At 36.6% G+C, this 19,429-nt stretch overlaps 1 protein-coding gene across 8 annotated transcripts in view; it reads left to right on the forward strand.

Annotated features, from left to right (window-relative positions):
- Window positions 1-19,429, forward strand: part of RFX3 (regulatory factor X3) — a 337,765-nt gene that overhangs the window by 216,024 nt on the left and 102,312 nt on the right. For all 8 annotated transcript variants that reach the window (XM_070794588.1, XM_070794586.1, XM_070794585.1 and 5 more), the window contains one exon: window positions 10,538-10,796. In XM_070794588.1, coding sequence (XP_070650689.1) covers window positions 10,538-10,796 — 259 coding nt within the window. The remainder of the gene's footprint in view (window positions 1-10,537; window positions 10,797-19,429) is intronic.

Below are 19,429 nucleotides of genomic sequence, written 5' to 3' on the forward strand. Positions count from 1 at the left end.
CAGCATGAATCTGCCACAGGTATACACGTGTTCCCTATCCTGAACCCTCCTCCCTCCCCGTGCCATCCCTCTGGGTGGTCCCAGTGCACCAGCCCAAGCATCCAGTATCATGCATCGAACCTGGACTGGTGACTCGTTTCATATATGATATCATACATGTTTCAATGCCATTCTCCCAAATCACCCCACCCTCTCCCTTTCCCACAGAGTCCAAAAGACTGTTCTATACATCAGTGTCTCTTTTGCTGTCTTGTATACAGAGTTATTGTTACCATCTTTCTAAATTCCATATATATGTGTTAGTATACTGTATTGGTGTTTTTCTTTCTGGCTTATGTATTCAAAAAGAAAATAATATAGTTAGGGTATTTTCTGAAGCCATCCAGTTATCCTTTCCATATACTTTTTAATTGATTAATTGTTGTTTAGTCACTGTGATGTCTTACTCTTTGTGACCCCATAGACTGCAGCACACCAGGCTCCCCTATCTTCCACTATCTCTCAGAGTTTGAGTCGCTGATGCTGTCTAACCATCTCTTCCTCGGCCCCCTTCTCCTTTTGCCCTCATTCTTCCCCAGAATCAGGGTTTTTTCCAAGGAGCTGGCTCTTTGCATCAGGTGGCCAAAGTATTGGAGCTTCAGCATCAGTCCCTCCAGTGAATATTCAGGGTTGATTTCCTTTAGAATTGACAGGTTTGATTTCTTTGCTATCCAAGGAATTCTCAAAATTCTTCTCTAGCACCACAATACAAAAGCATCAATTCTTCATGCTCAGCCTTCTTTATGGTCCAACTCTCACATCTGTACATGACTACTGGAGAAACCATAGCTTTGACTATATGGACCTTTGTTGGCAAAGTGATGTGTTTGCTTTTTAATACACTGTCTAGGTTTGTCATAGCTTTCCTTCCAAGTAACAAGTGCCTATTAATTCCATGGCTGCAGTCACCATCCACAGTGATTTTGGAGCCCAAGAAAATACAACCTGTCACTGTTTACACATTTTCCCCATCTTTTTGCTATGAAGTAGTTGGCCTGGATGCCATGATCTTTGTTTTTTGAATGTTGAATTTTAAGCCAGCTTTTTCACTCTTCTCTTTCACCTTCATCAAGAGGCTCTTTAGTTCCTCTTCACCTTCTGCCATTAGGGTGGTATGATCTACATATCTGAGGTTATCGTTATTTCTCTCAGAAATCTTGATTCTAGCTTGAGCTTCATCCAGCCCAGCATTTCACATGATGTACTGTGCATATAAGTTAAATAAGCAAGGTGACACTATACAGCCTTGTCATATTCCTTTCCCAATTTTGAACCAGTCAGTTGTCCCATTTCCAGTTCTAATTGTTGCTTCTTGATTAATAAAGAACCTTAAAAAGGATACTCTTCAAGTTCATATTTTCTCTTTCAGTGAAATAGTCTCAGGATTTTCAGGTAAAATTATGCATTCTTATTATCATTTAAATGTTCTCTGCTTAGAAGAAATGGTTGTATGGTGTTTCTATGATTGAGATGAAGAGGCTGCTTTCTTTATGCTGTCTTCTGCCTTCAGTATGACTTGGAGCATTCAAGAATAATCTGTTTCAAAACTCAAAAATATTGTTTCATGCTAGCCAACCAGAGATTATGTACCACATGAATGCAATTTGTTGATTCCAAATAATGTAGCTACTTCCATGTAGGGCTTTGGTGACTTTCACAAAAACTTCACAACGTAAAACTATTTAAGGCAGAGTTCTTGGTTTCAAGCAGCAGAAACCAAGTCTGGCTTATTTAAGCAAAACAAAAAATTTATTGAAAGATATTTGTGACTCAGAATTTTCAGGAAGTCTGAAGAAACAAGCTGAAAAAAAATAGGTACAAGTATTGTTAAACAGTAGCTAGACCAAAGGAAAAACTGCACGCCAGGAGTTGTCCAGTCAGAACACCACACGACCACAACCCTCTCAAACGCTGCTGGCCACTGCTGCCACTGGATTCCAATCAGAACTGTGCAACCTGTGTGACTGATTTAATGAAGATTCCATGAAATCATGTACCTCTGTCCTTAACAACACTTCTCCCCATTCTCATATTCTCCTAGCTCCCAAACTTTTTGAAAATATTTAAAACTTATTCATTCTGACTGCCTTTAGTTATTTCTTCAGTCTGTCCAATCAGACCTATACTGCTATCACTATATGGAAACACCTTGCAATAAGATCACCTCCTATTATTATATCTAATGAACATGTTTCAGAATCATATGTTTTGACTATAGCAGTGTGCTCTGATTGCCACTTCCTTTTCTCATGGTCTCCTGTTACCTCTCTGACCTCAGGCCTTTCTTTAGGTTGTTTCTCTGCCTGGAACATTCCGTTACCTCCTTGAACTCCTATCCCAGCTTAAAATAACATCCAGACTTCATTCCACGGTCCATCATGATGTCTTTCAAGCTTTTTAAAAAACCATCTCCAGTGAGAAAACTAGATGTGCAATTTTTTACTCAGCTAAATATACATAGGCACACACACATGCTGTATATGCATATGACAGGAAAAAAGCTTCTCAAAATAATTCTTATCCTCCTAGGTATAATATGTTCTAATGTTGTTTAGTCTCTTTTAATGCTAGTGTGACCCATTAAATTGTGGATCATGACCCACGAAAAAATTTGTTTACTTACATGTTTAGTTTTCACCTACTTTTTAAACCTCATTTTTTTTCTAGTGTCCTCATTCATTTTAAACAACCACTCTAGACTTCTAGTTTATTCCTAAATACCGGGATCTTCCCTGTGTCATGGCTTTTGTACATGCTACACTATCTTCTTGATATATCTTTCTTCCTGTTTTTCATAAAACTAACTTCTTTTCATCCTCTAGTTTGAACCTAAATATCTCTTCTTGGAAAGTAACAGCACTTGATTACTTGATCTAATATGTGCCCTTCCATTTATTATACTTTACTATGCTATTTTTCTCTTCTATAGGTTTAGCAAACTATCTAATGATCTTATTTCCTTTTTTATTTTGGACCACCTACTTCTTATGTAACCTTTATATGAGTAGAGGTCATGTTCCTTTTTTCCCAGGTGCCGTAAATATTTATTAAAAGAATATGTACAGAGTAACCTGAAAGCAATAAAAACATTGTACCAATGTAAGATATTATAATGATCATCACTACTACATTTTACCTTCATATTGAATTTTATGGTATGAAATTTGTAAGGTATTTTATAACCTTAATTTGCAGTTTTTCATACCATTGCTTTATTTTGTAGTTGACTAGCTTATTGGTGAGAGGATATTCAAAACCTAGGTAAAACACAAAATGCATAATTTAGAGATATTATACATCTGGACTTATGGATAAGACACCTGAAGATAAAACAGAAAAATTGGTTATAACTAAAATAAATGGACATAATTATTGTAGTGAATAAGCAAGGAGTAAATAATCAGGGTCATGCTTAGCCAAGGTATATGCTGAGGCATGATGGGATGCAACAGCACTAATTTACTGAATTCAGTGGATCAGAGTCCTGACATTTACACAGAACCTGATAATACCTTCAGCTATAAAGAACCTTCTGTCAGCAAGTATGGGCATATCTGTGTGTTTACATTCATTACTGGATACATATGCAGAACAATGGAAAGATTCCTCTTCTGCTATAGAATAATATGACATAGTGTTTTCATAACAGTCTGTGGCAATCAATAAAGAACAAACAAATAAACAGGCATGTTTCAAACGTGCACAAAATTGCTTGGGAATTTAGTTGTTTCAGGAGCGTACAGTCGGAAATAGTTAGCTGCTTTCAATCTGATATGCCAAAAAGTGAGTAATTTTCTCAAACATATGTCTTGGGGATTTCTGGGGGAAATAGTGTGCAAGCAGTAACTCTTATGTATTCATTATAGCAGTATGAAAGACAGCTGATCTTAGGTATCAGAATTAGAATCATTATTTCTAGTTCCTAAGAAAGAACTGTTTGTTTTTGTTGTTGGCACTTCTTTTTTTAAACAAAATTTCTTCAGAATTTATCCAGGAGCTTAGAGCATTTAAAACTGAAAAGATATTAAGGAATTAAATTCTGCCTGACTCTGGCTCTGGCTCCAGAAAGGCCTCCAGCAACTGAGTTAGTACTTATCTTCTTACTCTTGAAGAGCAATGTCTGAGAACATTGCAGTCTTCCTCTGTTACCCAGTCCAGTGTTGAAAAGTCTCCTCTCTTCCACATTGCAAGTATTTAAGTGCCGGAGACAAATTCAGCAACAATTTGTGACACTTCATCTACAAATATAATTGTGCCCTTTTCCCCCCTGGAAATTACCAATCTTTACCCCTGTGTGTGCTTACACAAGCTTTCTTCTCAGTCCCATGGGTCATGATTGAGTAATGAACATAGTTTATGGATTAGACATACTCTTTAGTGACTTTCATTCTTCTCCTGTCCTTTGCTCATTTTTTTAGCTAATGAATCGTCTCCAGCTAGGGGGAAGTATGAAAATCAAAGCTCTTTGCTGCCGTATTTTTATGCTGACTTGAGGGCTATAGAGCTTTTATATATATCTGTGATGCATTTATTTGTATTGCTATTGTTCACTGAGGACTAATTATATAAAGGAATCATGCCCAGAAGGTGGCGTGATTTAAACCCCTTGGAATGATGCTCTTATAATAGAACTGCAACTTCTACCATCATAGAACTTCCAGAGTCTTAGTGTGCAATGGTAAATATCCTCCAAAATAGTCTGACCTTTTCCATCTCTCTTTCTTTACCAGTGCAAGTACATCTTCTGCAGATCCCATTCTGAGTAAGATAGGAGAGGAGTCGGGTGCTGATAAACAGTTAGCAAAGTGTAGTTGTAGTTCACTGGCTCAGTCATGTCTGACTCTTTGTGACCCCTTGGACTGCAGCATGCCAGGCTTCCCTGTCCTTCACCATCTCCTGGAGCTTGCTCAAACTCATGTCCATTGAGTCAGTGATGTCAGTGATGCCATCCAACCATCTTGTCCTCTGTCGTCCCCTTCTCCTCCTGCCTTCAATCTTTCCTAGCATCAGGGTCTTTTCTAATGAGTCGGCTCTTTGCATCAGGTGGCCAAAGTATTGGAGCTTCAGCATCAGTCCTTCCAATAATATTCAGGGTTGATTTCATTTAGGATTGACTGGTTTGATCTTCTTGCAGTCCAAGGGACTCTCCAGAGTCTTCTGCAACACCACAGTTCAAAAGCATGAATTTGTCAACACCCAGCCTTCTTTATGGGCCAGCTGTCACATCCGTATGTGACTACTGGAAAAGCCATAGCTTTGACTGTATGGATCTTTGTTGGCAAGGTAATGTGTCTGCTTTTTAATATGCTCTCTGGGTTTGTCATAGCTTTTCCTTCAAGGAGCAAGCATCTTTTAATTTCATGGCTGCAGTCACCATCTGTAGTGATTTTGGAGCCCAAGAAAATAGTCTATCACAGTTTCCATTGTTTCCCCATTTGTTTCCCATGAAGTGATGGGACCAGATGCCATGATCTTAGTATTTTGAATGCTGAGTTGTAACGCAGCTTTTTCACTCTTCTCTTTCACCTTCATCAAGAGGCTCTTTAGTTCCTCTTCACTTTCTGCCATTAGGGTGGTGTCATCAGTAGCTCTGAGGTTATTGATATTTCTCTCAGAAATCTTGATTCCAGCTTGTGCTTCTTCCAGCTCAGCATTTCTCATGATGTACTCTGCATATAAGTTAAATAAGCAGGGTGACAATATACAGCCTTGACGTACTCCTTTCCCAATTGTGTAGCAGTCCATTTTTCCATATCTGGTTCTAACTGTTGCTTCTTGATCTGCATACAGAATTCTCAGGAGGCAGGTAAGGTGGTATGGTATTCCCATCTCTTGAAGAATTTTCCACAGTTTGTTGTGATCCACACAGTGAAAGGCTTTAGGGTAGTCAGTGAAGTAGAGTTGATGTTTTTCTGGAGCTCTCTTGCTTTTTCTATGATCCAGCAGATGTTGGCAATTTGATCTCTGGTTTCTCTGCCTTTTCTAAATCCAGCTTGAACATCTGGAAGTTCTTGGTTTATGTACTATTGAAGTCTCACTTGGAGAATTTTGAGCATTACTTTGCTAGCATGTGAGATGAGTGCAATTGTGCAGTAGTTTGAACATTCTTTGGCATTACCTTTCTTTGGGATTGGAATGCAAACTGACCTTTTCCAGTCCTGTGGCCACTGCTGATTTTTCCAAATTTGCTGGCACATTGAGTGCAGCACTTTAAAAGCATCATCTTTTAGCTAAAATATAAGAAACTCTTAAATAGCAATAGAAAGTTTGTATGTTACCTGTACCACCTTTTGTGACTATTCCGCAATAGTCATTCATAAATATCATTGACATATTTAAAAGTTAAATTCTTTTAATGTGATTAAATATTTGAGAGAATGGCTAATTGCATATTCCAAATCCAGTTTTTTACCAGCTGTGTGCTTTGGATAAAGCTGTTTATCTAGACTTCCGAGTATTCGCCTTGTCTTTGCAAATAGAAATAACAGTATCTATCTCATAAAGTTGTAATGAAGGTTAAGTGAGTTAATACCTGAAAAGCACATAAGATCATACCTGTTGCATAGTAAATAATAAATATTAGCTATTAATAGCTATTATTATATGATTGATTTGTAAAATCAACTTACTACTGGAAAGCATACTTAAGCGTTTTGTTCAGACTGTGAGAAGGAAAGTTGACACAGTTTTCTGCATCTGTCATAGTGTTTATTTCCCTGTATCTATTTGTACATCTTACTTGATTTTACTTAAATACCAACATCATATTGTGTTAAGTGCAGCTAAATAGAGTCACTGTCATATTTAGGGGACGTAAGATGAACTCATTTCTCTTTTTATCCAAATTTAAAATCAACATGGCTGTTTTATTAAAATAAGTATATACTGAAACAAATACATAAATTAGATTTCCAGTTGGAAAATACAGCAGTATTGAGAAGAAATGTGTATTTTAAATACTTTTCTATGTGTAAAAAAAAAAACAACAAAAAATATTCTCTATGGAGTTGTTTCTGTCATCATCCGAAACTAAAACTTATACCTGATCTGTGGTGGTTTTTTCTGGAAAGCACTAACTTTACCCAGTGTTGAATACTTTTCAGTGCAGTTCAGTTGTTCAGTCGTGTCCGACTCTTTGCGACCCCGTGAATTGCAGCACGCCAGGCCTCCCTGTCCATCACCAACTCCCAGAGTTCACGCAAACTCATGTCCATCGAGTTGGTGATGCCATCCAGCCATCTCATCCTCTGTTGTCCCCTTTTCCTCCTGCCCCCAATCCCTCCCAGCATCAGAGTCTTTTCCAATGAGTCAACTCTTCGCATGAGGTGGCCAGAGTCCTGGAGTTTCAGCTTTAGCATCATTCCTTCCAAAGAAATCCCAGGGCTGATCTCCTTCAGAATGGACTGGTTGGAGCACTCTTATTATTTTACTGAAATTTGCATTAGAAATTGCAATATAAATATAATTTATAATGGGTTAAATGACCTATTTTAAATAATACAGAAATATCTTAAAATAGTTTAGCCCAATTTCTCATGCTTTAACAAAACAGCAAAAAAAGAACATATGTTTTAGAAATTTATGAAAGTGACTATTATGCCAAATATACTTTGAAGTAGAGTCATATTTTATTTGTTGATTAGTGAGCCCACTATGTAGTAATAGTTATGTTAAGTGTTAAGGATACAGATGGGAATAAAACATAATTTCATGGGAGTATGAAGACTTAAGGTAATTAACAGTGCATTGAGAGTTATATTTCAGGTATGTGCAATGGGTTAGGAAAGTATAGAGAGCAAAACATAACAGTCCTGTAAGGAGTGGCCATAGAATACACGGGGTGCAGAGGAGTAATTCTGAGATAAGGTGATGCTTGAACTGAGAGCTTAAGGGTGATTTAGGCAAAGGAAGAGAGTTGAAGACATGTAAAGGCTTTCCAGACAGGGGAAACCCTACACAATATAGCAGAGAGACAAGAGAAGATAGTGCTTTACAGGAGATCAGCATCAAGGTCAGTGTGGTGTGAGCAAAGAAATCATTTGAAGACATAGCTGGTACCAAATCCGGAGCTTGTGCCAGCATCGGCCCTGAGAAGATAGGTCAAGGGTTGTGAATTTCTTCCCAAGGCAAGAGAGAATCACAGAAAGGTTTTTAAGAAAAGCTTAATTTTCATATTTTCCTTTTAGAAATATTCCCCTGGCATCAGAGTTGAAGATAGATTGGAAGAGACCCAAATAGAAGAAGGAAAACTAGTTAGAAGACAATTTTAATGGAGAATATTATGAGTTAAAGGACCCCTGATAGCTCAGTTGGTAAAGAATCCGCCTGCAATGCAGGACACCCTGGTTGGATTTCTGGGTTGGGAAGATCCGCTGGAGCAGGAATAGGCTACCTACTCCAGTATTCTTGGGCTTCCCTTGTGGCTCAGCTGGTAAAGAACCGCCTGCAATGCAGGAGACCTGGGTTTGATCCCTGGGTTGGGAAGATCCCCTGGAGAAGGGAAAGGCTACCACTCCAGTATTCTGGCCTGGAGAATTCCATGGACTGTACAGTCCATGGGGTCACAAAGAATCGGACATGACTGAGAGAGTTTCACTTCACTTTACTCACTCATTATGAGTTAAGGCAGTGAGTACAAGAATGGAAAGGATAGTTGGACAATTGTTTTGGAGGTAAAGTTAGTAGGACTGATGTCAATCTGAGCAAGAAAAGTATGCGTGCACTCAGTCATATCCATAGACTGCACCCTGCCAGGCTCCTCAGTCCATAGATTTTTTTTTTTTTTTAAAGGAAGAATACTGGAGTGGGTTGTCATTTCCTCCTCCAGGGAGTCTTCCCAACCCAGGGATCGAACCTGCATCTCCTCGCCTCCTACAGTGACAGGCAGATTCTTTTACCACTGAGCAAACTAGGAAGTCCTGAGCAAGAAGAGTTAGCAATAATTTCCAAAGCTGAGTGTTGTGGTGCTGCCCTCTGCTGAGAGGGGGGAATATAGGAAAAAGAGCAGGAGAGAAAAGAATTCCCTTTTAGGTATACCTTCACTTTTACATAGGAGACCTCCCAAATATCAGGGCTTCCCTAGCAGAGATACTTAAGTGACTCTCAGAAATCTAGATTTAAAACTCTTAAAGTATAACCTAGCGTTCTGCAGTCCATGGGGTTGCAAAGATTCAGACACACCTTAGAAACTGAACAACAACAACAACAGTGAAACTAGAAAGTGAAGAGAGTGGAGGTATGAACTTACGAACATGCACATGGTCATGTAGTATATGATCAAAGTGTATGGTCTGGATAAAAGTGAGAAGAGATAAGAGCTAAAATTGGAGACCTGAGAAAATTACTATTTAATATGCCAAAAAAAACTGAGCCTCCAAAAGATTCTTGAAACACTGTGGTTAAAAAAATTAAAAGGTGAAAGAGACATGCCATAGAAACTAATGAACAAGAAAGATTAAAACAGAAAGACCTTGCATATACATAGAAATGTCCACAGACATCTACAGCAAATTGTCAGTACTGGCTCACTCTGAGATGTAGTGTTGAAGAGAATGACCAAAAACACTGGGAATTTTAATTTGATGTTTGAATTTTTAAAAAGAAAAGTATTTTACACCTTCCTACTATTTTTTACACTTCTTGAGAGCCTACACTAATTGCAAAATAAAAACAAAAGTCGTGTTAAAATGTACGATATAGTCAACTGAAAATTAAAATTAAATCCATCAAACAAGCTGCTTAATCAGAACAGGGCAAGGAGGGAAAGGGCAACATGGCATAGTCAACAACATTCTACTGCAGATAAGTCAAGAAAGATGAGGACTGACAGCAGCCTTTTAGCTTGGTATTTAAATGAGGTCACAAGTGACCTTATTAAAAGCATTTTCAATGAAAGGCTAAGGGCAGAAGCTTGACTGTTATTGTTGGAAAGCAGAAAATGAGGACATGAGGTGGCACAGTCATCTCATTGAGGAGAAGCTTGAGTGTAAGGAAGAAAGAGTTAGGGATTTAGGGCACATGCTTTGCTCAAGATCCTGCCTAGTGGTTAGAAAGAGATTCATGCATACTACCTTAGTCATGGAGGTTTCCTGCAAGTCACCAGCAGTGTGAAGTAGTTTGGGGAGCTGACTTGTCAACCCCTATTCATTCCAGATCCCAGCTTTCCTAAAACTGGAATTTGCAGGAAGTTTTATAAGAAATTTAAGAAGTCACACAGCAGGATTTCCTGAAGGGACAAGACCTGAGCTTATTTATACACTTGAGGTAGGCCCCAATAGTGGCAAAAACTCTATACTGTGCAGAAAAGTGTTGAGGTACTTCTAAATAAATGTACCTTTAATTTGGAAAGTAAGCCCAGCTATTTCTGGGAATGAAGTTTCACACAAAATGCAAAACTCACCATGTCCCAAAGGCTAAGCTGATATATTTTAAACATGTATTTACCCTGGAAAAACAATAAGATAATATAAGTAAATTTCTTTCTTTTCTTCTTCTAAAGCCGAACAACAACTTACCCTTACACAGAAACACAGATGTACAGCCAAAACACTGGAGGGAATTACTTTGATACTCAAGGGAGCTCTGCACAGGTGACTACCGTGGTCTCGTCTCACAGTATGGTGGGCACCGGTGGGATTCAGATGGGCGTCACGGGAGGACAACTCATCAGCAGCTCTGGAGGAACCTATCTGATCGGCAACTCAATGGAGAATTCTGGACACTCGGTGACACATACCACTCGGGCTTCCCCAGCGACAGTAAGTATTTTAAGTTTTTATTTGTTTAATTCAGCTTCTTGGTGGCTTCTTCCATACACTTTTCTCTTTAGAGAGAAAAAAAAAAAAAACACTGGGCTGGGGCAAGAATGTGTTGAGAAGTTTTAGCATGTGACTTTTTCTAATGTATGTTAAAATCTGTGCTTACAGAGTAAAATTAGGCATGCTTACCCATTTGTGAAGTTATTTTACATTGAACCGGAGGGACACTTTGGGAAGCACTGACAAAGGCCATCTAGACAGTGATTTTCACAGTGGAAAGGGAAGTACTTGCCACTTATCAAGGCCTTAGGATGAATCCTTTGCCACTTTCATTTTCATTCCAGTGAAAAACGTTTAATAATTTGGCTCTGATCATAGGTGTGAGCAAATAATAACTTAGGAACACAAATACATATTTGAGTTTTCAAGTTTTTAAACTTTAATATGTTTATTTTGACACAAGATATTTTAATGTGCTAAAATGGTATGATAGAAATAGTAATAAAAACCTGTGCAGTTTTTGATGTCCTCAAACTCTGTAACCTGGTCTTTCCTTTTTACTTCAGCTAAGCATAGGGAGAATAATCATTTAGAACCACCTAGCCAAAGTAGAAATGGAATTGATTTTACAGTTGTTTCATATAAAAGGGGCCTGGAAATTTTACTTAAGTGCATGTACCCCTTTTCTGTACTCCTACCATATAATTTGTTCTTATAATGAAATAGAAACAAATAGAAAATAATTATGTGAGAGTCTTTACATTTTTCACTTTGTGTATTTTCTTCATGATATAATATATACTTGGTAAGTATTTTCTCTATATATTTTCTGTTTGTAATGATTACCATGTATTCATACCTTCATCATTTAGTATCTTTTCCCTAATCTGTCTTTAAAGCCCTTTATTTTTAATTAACTCTTTCCTACTAACATCAGAATAGATGTTCCATTTTTTTCTTTGTGTTTTTGAAGCATTTCTAATATCCATTTCCCTCTTGCTTTTAATAACACTAAATATGGCATTTCTAAACCTTTCAGTAACATCAGTATATTTATGTAGATTAGAAACTAAATCATAGATTCTCTTGACCTCAGTTCTTTTGTCAATGAAATAAGGGATTAGTTAGACTAAATGATTTCCTAATTTCTTTTCAGCTTTAAAATCATATTTACAAAGGAATTGTAAAATATTTTGGATGTAAAATAACTGTATATTTCCCATAAAAGGAAAGGCGATAGATTAGGTGCCAGTACTTTATAACGCTGCTCATAAAGGTCACCCAGACAGTCTTTTCAGTGGAAAGGGAAGTACTTGCCGCTTACAAAGGCCTTAGGAAATCTGGGAAAATGGAGAGGAAGAGTCCCTTTCCCACTTTCATTTCATCCACCTCTCTTAGGCTGGCTTATCACTGCTCCACCCCCACCCGCTCCGGCTTCACCTTCCCCAGACATTCCTGCTTCCCTTCACATTGATTTCTAGCTGGCTGTTAAACATCCTCATGAGCTGGATATAGGCTTACTAAGTTTGCTAGTGCTAACACTACTGAGATAACTAAGTTGATTATTTCAGGTCATGTGTTCAGGTACAGATTTTAACAGGGTAAATTTTATAGTTTGATTTTTTTTCTTTCTTTCCTATATAGAATATAAAAAGTGGCATGACTCCTTAAGTTATCCATTACACAAATACAGTGCAATTTTTGTTATATTAATTGGTAAATTAGACCAACACAAAATAATTGACTTATACCAACTTGAAATAGGGGGAAAACTATTTAAAAAAAAACAAATCATCAATTCCTAGTATCAGTTGCACATACTAATTTACACTTTTTAAAAGGCATTCATATTTAAGCTTTTGTTAAGGGTGGTTTTTTCTTTGTTTTCATTTTTACAAGAACACTTCCTTTTTACCAAAAGGAGTTTAAATGTTACCTAAAGAAATAATTTTTACATAGAAAAATCTTAAGGTGCCCTCATTGAAATCACACAAATTAGTGGCATATGATAGATATGTATTAACTAAATATACATCTGTTAGTCTTATGTTACCTTGCATTTACTACCACCGTTTATATGTGATTTAGATCCCCCCTCAGTCGTGCTGAAGGTCTTCATCTGCTTCTTTCACCATAGGCGGTGTACAATTTCATCTTTGTTCTTTACTATAATAAAGTTAACAAAGTTTAAGTGCCATGACACCTGTTTAACATTTCCTCCCATCCTCCTCTTGCCAGATGCTAGAAAATTTGTGCAGTATAGGTGCTTAGACTACTAGAACTCTAGAGTTTGGGGTAGGTGCCGTGTTATTAGAGGGGATTTGCTTATTTTCATGTACCTTTTTCATTCACTGTAGAACCATACGAAGAATGTCGATGAGCACAGTCTTTAACAACTTCCTGGTTAAGATGCAAGCCATTTTTTTCCAGACACTGAGCCAGACTGTGCCATATAAGTTCAGTTTTTCTGACTATTCTTTAGTGTTCAAGCTCTCATCTATAGCAAGACTGATGCAACTAACTGTAGGAATGGCCTCTACTGCGGCCAGAATTCCTCAAGGGAAATGGTCAATTGGGCTATTCCTTAACAGCCTATAATAAATGGAATAAATTGTTAATTCAGTTGATGTGAAACTAATTAAATTTGAGGACTTAGGAACAGCACAGACTTAGTACTTCTACTCAGTTCCTGGTTAGCAAGGTTTCCTGCTCCAGTTCTTAGAATAGTTGCCTTGATTCTCTCTTACCTTTGACCTCTTTCTAGATAGAAATACTTTCATTTAAATTCATTAGGAATAATTTTCTGCCACAGAAAGGTTTACTCCATTGTGCAAACCTACTGTTCAGGATAAGCCAATAAAAAGAGGTCATGACTTGAAATTGAAGCCACTACTAAGAAAAATAAATGGTTAGCACTTGAGATATTTTCTTACCTAATCTAATAGTCGACATAAAACCATCTTTCTTACACTACAAGAATATCTACATTAATGGAGAATTTATATTTGAGTATATATTTAGTTTTATAACCTTAAGTGAAAAAATATTTTACATAAACATGTTTTAGTCTTTTATTTTTCCTATGCATTGTAAAATGTTTCAATTTTCAAGGTATAGAGACATTTCAGAATTTTTCAAAAGATAATGATGGTAACATGTTAAATTTTATTTGATGACTGTAGTATGGTACAAACTACCAATATTCAGATTTGGTCAAAATACTTTTTCTCCTTTTACTTACTATATTCTTTTATTTGGTCAATGGAGTCCATGTGTATAACATTATATATGTATATATATTTTAGTTATTTAAATATAAGTATAAACTTACATTTAAAAGGCATCTCCTGCTGCTAATATTAGATAAGAATTTTTCAAAAGATTATGTAACATTTTTCTTGGGACATCACTGCATATGACTTCAGTAAGTTACTACTTGAATACATGTTTTACATTTCATTAAATTAATGCTAAGGATCTATTTATTGTTAACATTTTGGGAGAACATGGACATTAAGGTAGAAGAGTTGACTGCTGTCATATCTCAACTCATTATGCTTTGATCTTCTTCTAAATACATCTGCCTGTCAGTTTTCATTCCAATCCCAAAGAAAGACAATGCCAAAGAATGTTCAAACTACTGCACAATTGCACTCATCTCACATGCTAGTAAAGTAATGCTCAAAATTCTCCAGGCAAGGCTTCAGCAATACGTGAACTGTGAAATTCCATACATTCAAGCTGGTTTTAGAAAAGGCAGAGGAACCAGAGATCAAATTGCCAACATCTGCTGGATCATGGAAAAAGCAAGAGAGTTCCAGAAAAACATCTATTTCTGCTATTGACTATGCCAAAGCCTTTGACTGTGTGGATCACAATAAACTGTGGAAAATTCTTCAAGAGATGGGAATACCAGACCACCTGACCTGCCTCTTGAGAAACCTGTTTGCAGGTCAGGAAGCAACAGTTAGAACTGAACATGGAACAGACTGGTTCCAAATAGGAAAAGGAGTACGTCAAGGCTGTGTATTGTCACCCTGCTTATTTAACTTCTATGCAGAGTACATCATGAGAAACGCTGGACTGGAAGAAGCACAAGCTGGAATCAAGATTGCCGGAAGAACTATCAATAACCTCAGATATGCAGATGACACCACCCTCATGGCAGAAAGTGAAGAGGAACTAAAAAGCCTCTTGATGAAAGTGAAAGAGGAGAGTGAAAAAGTTGACTTAAAGTTCAACATTCAGAAAACGAAGATCATGGCATCTGGTCCCATCACTTCATGGGAAATAGATGGGGAAACAGAGGAAACAGTGTCAAACTTTATTTTTGGGGGCTCCAAAATCACTACAGATGATGATGGCAGCCATGAAATTAAAAGATGCTTACTCTTTGGAAGGAAAGTTATGACCAACCTAGATAGCATATTCAAAAGCAGAGACATTACTTTGCCAACAAAGGTCCGTTTAGTCAAAGCTATGGTTTTTCCAGTAGTCATATATGGATGTGAGAGTTGGACTGTAAAGAAAGCTGAGCGCCGAAGAATTGATGCCTTTAAACTGTGGTGTTGGAGAAGACTCTTGAGAGTCCCTTGGACTGCAAGGAGATCCAACCAGTCCATTCAGAAGGAGATCAGTCCTGGTTGTTCTTTGGAAGGAATGATGCTAAAGCTGAAACTCCAGTACTTTGGCCATCTCATGTGAAGAGTTGACTCATTGGAAAAGACTCTGATGCTGGGAGGGATTGGAGGCAGGAGGAGAAGGGAACGACAGAGGATGAGATGGCTGGATGGCATCACTGACTCGATGGACGTGAGTTTGAGTGAACTCCGGGAGTTGGTGATGGACAGGGAGGCCTGGCGTGCTGAAATTCATGGGGTTCCAAAGAGTCGAACTGAGCGACTGAACTGAACTGAGGGTCTCCTTATGTGTCTTTAAAAGCTAAATTATTTTTCATATAACAATATATTTTTTACAATTTTGAACCTGAAAACATTTTGCACTTGAAGATCAAAAATTTGTGATTATAGTTAGTGATATTTTTATACTCATCACAACATAGTTTATCTTATATGAAACTATACAGTAATTAGCAATTTGCTGTAAGAAGCTTTATTTACTCATTCCTCCATAAAATAACATTTGTATTCTTATAATTAGATCGTTATTTATGGAATTGTTTTTTCTTCTTGATAAGGAAACTAACTGGATAAGATTGCATTAATCATTTTTGATACTGTGCTATGAAAGCTAATTTTCTACTTTTCTGTACATGCATTTAGTAATTATATATGTTAAATGACTCTTGCTAAAATTAGATCCCACCAAAGGCACAAGGTAAATGTATCAAAACTAGTATTGTTCGTATCTCTGTCTCTTTTGATTAATGTAAAATACTGTAATTTCTTTCAGTTGTTTGGAGGAAAATTTGAATGTCCATCTATGGCTATTTAAGTAAAAGTTTGAGCTATCTTATGTAATATATAGAAAGTTAAGAATTCAGTCAAGAATTTTAATGCTTTTATTTCTTTATCCTTGGATTTCCACATTTGTGGATATGGTATGTGAGAATGCTTTTTCTAGGAAGATGAATACATTTTGTTATTGTTTAGTCATTAAGTCATGTCCAACTCTTCTGCAGCTCTGTGGACTGTGTAGCCCACCAGGCTTCTCTATCCATGTGGTTTCTCGGGCAAGAACACAGAGAAAGTGCTTCACAAGATAGTGCTTCATAAAATGACTTTGTTTTCTTATTTTTTACTGGCGTGGTACCAATGGCTATTTCTTTTAAAGTTTTTATTAATTTATTTTTATGAATAAGTTGTACATTCTTAAGTTGCACAATTCAAAAGATAAGAGAAAGTGCTTCATGCAGTGTCTCTCTCACTCATTTCTCAGTTCTTCTCCTAGGAGGCAGTCACAGTTACCGAGTTCTTTGAGTATCACTCTAGAGATACCTTCTGAATGTATAAGCAGAATGTCTCTCTCTTTCCCGCTCATTAAATTTTTTTTGGTAACAAAAATAAAACATCTAGCTTTTTTCTTTCCCCACTTCAGTATGTGTCAAGAGATTTTTTTTTTTTTTTTATCAGTACTTGAAGGGCTTCTTTATATTTAAGGGGAAATGGCTATATTAGAAGGAGCTGTACTGCCCATGCTGCTGCTGCTGCTGCTGCTGCTGCTAAGTCGCTTCAGTCGTGTCCGACTCTGTGCGACCCCATAGACAGCAGCCCACCAGGCTCTGCCGTCCCTGGGATTCTCCAGGCAAGAACACTGGAGTGGGTTGCCATTTCCTTCTCCATTGCGTGAAAGTGAAAAGTGAAAGTGAAGTCGCTCAGTTGCAACCCACTCGTAGCTACCCCATGGGCTGCAGCCTACCAGGCTCCTCCATCCATGGGATTTTCTAGGCAAGAGTACTGGAGTGGCTTACCATTGCCTTCTCCAGTACTGCCCATACTTCTTACCAAAGGGTATAAAATGTTAAAATAATGTTGGATTACTTGTTATATCTATATAGAGATAGAAAAGTAACATAATCACATGAGATGACAATGTGTTTAATTGTCATATATATAGATATGCTTGGAAGAAATGTTTTGTTAGAAATGTGATGTTATATTTAAATCACAGTTATTTTACATTTTGCATATTATAGAAATAATAAATTTCTATTTTAAATAATTTTCTTATAGCCTCAATGATTTAAAAATGAAAAGCAAAACTACTTTTTCCACTTATTTTGGCAAAAGTATGTAAGTCCATTATAATCTTCGTATTTTCTCTTTTCCTATGTCCCATTCTCCCTAGGCCAACCTGAGGTCTCAAATAAAACTCCTCTGAAAGAGTACCATGAATCTTCTGCTTTCTGCACTAAATCCTGAATTGACTGAAGGTTTTGGGAACTTATTTTCAAAGCACCTAATTAAATGGGACTTTGAGTGACTTGTAGTCTCCATTGCTTTATCTATATTCCATTCAGCTGTCAGTCAGTTTCACACTGCTCCAGTCTTGAAGCTGATAACATCTAGAGGCAGTAATTTTATGGTTAAGGTTGTAAGACATTCCACCCTTAGAAATCTTGATAAAGTAGAAGGTTAAGACACACAAAATGATGGGGTCTTCAGCCACTCCTTAGCATAGCTGATGGAGTCCTCCTGAATTTCTAAAGCAAAATAGAATGTGTTATTTTAATGTTTAGCTATTTCACACTCAAACAGCATTTCAGAACCCCGGGTATGTTGCAACATGCCAGAAATGGTAGATTTTATTTCAGCCAAAATCTAGATTAGGAGTGTTTAATGATGTTTGTAAATTCTGATTATAAATATGGAAGTTAACTATGTTCCAGGTGACCTGTTGCATAACTTTTCACTTGCTCCTTATATTTCTAAATCAAATTGCAAGCTAATTTACTAGTTTGAAACTAATATAGATTTTGATGGAAAAAATCACTGATGTTTCATTTGTGGAAACTGTGTGATCCAGATAAAATATAAAATGTATTGCTAGCAAATGTAAATATACTGTCATCTGTGAGTTACGTATGAGTCAGCTTTAGACCCATAAAATTTTAATACTGCCTGTTCCGCTGATCCATGTCTTTTAATTTAATGAGGCTAAAGATCACATGATGCCTATGACCAAATGTCAATTCTCAAATGAGAGAGAATTTTTCCGTATTCCCGTGTTTATGAGTTCAAACTCCAAAAGCATGTGATTTGGTTAACACTTTCTCAGCAAGCACAACTACAGTTGTATTTATTGGCCATGGAATTATTTGGTTTCTTTTAAAATCTAGACTTTAAAAAAATTGGTGCCCCAAAATTTCATGGGTTAGGGATTTTGTAAACTAACTCTAGAATGTTAAAGTAATTTAACTCATTTATTTTAACTTTACCCACTATAAGTTTTAGTAACTTTTCTCATCACCTTGTGAGAAAGGAAGATGTGATTTATTAATTGTGCTTTCAAAATTATAGGAAAGAGGTGGTTAGACAGGAGAAGGAAATATAAAATTAGAAAGGGGGTAAAGAGTTCAGAGTTTGTAGATATGACTGTATACTTGATAAAAAAATCAGAGAGAATCAAATGAAAATCTGTAACAAATAATAGGAGAATTTAGTAATGTGACTTAGTACAAAATTTATATACAAAGAAATCCATAGCTTTTCTAGATACAAATGACAGTAGTTAGAAAATAAGCAAAGACATAATTTATAATAAACTCAAAACATACCAGGCAGTAAGCTAATAATATATGTGCAAGATCTAGCTGTTGAATAAAACTTTTTAAAGTTCCTAAGGGACACAAAAGTAAGCTTGAGTAATTGAAGAAGTCTCACTATCAAATATTTTGAATCTCCATAAATTAACTTAAAAAATTTTAATATGATCTCAATCAAGATACCAGTAGGTTTTTTCTTTTCTAAGAAAGGCTGTTTACATAAATAAACCTACCTACAAGAATAGTGAAGAAAGTTGTGTAAAAAGAAAACTAATGATGAATGACATGGGATACAAATGGCCATACCAGTTATTCAAATGTACATAAAATTAATACTTAAAACAATTATCTATGCACATGAATAGGCTAATATAGGCCAGTAATAGACTAAAAATCATAAATAGGCCAA

This window comes from Bos indicus, chromosome 8, assembly GCF_029378745.1.
Source record: "Bos indicus isolate NIAB-ARS_2022 breed Sahiwal x Tharparkar chromosome 8, NIAB-ARS_B.indTharparkar_mat_pri_1.0, whole genome shotgun sequence".
NCBI classification, from domain to species: Eukaryota; Metazoa; Chordata; class Mammalia; order Artiodactyla; family Bovidae; genus Bos; species Bos indicus.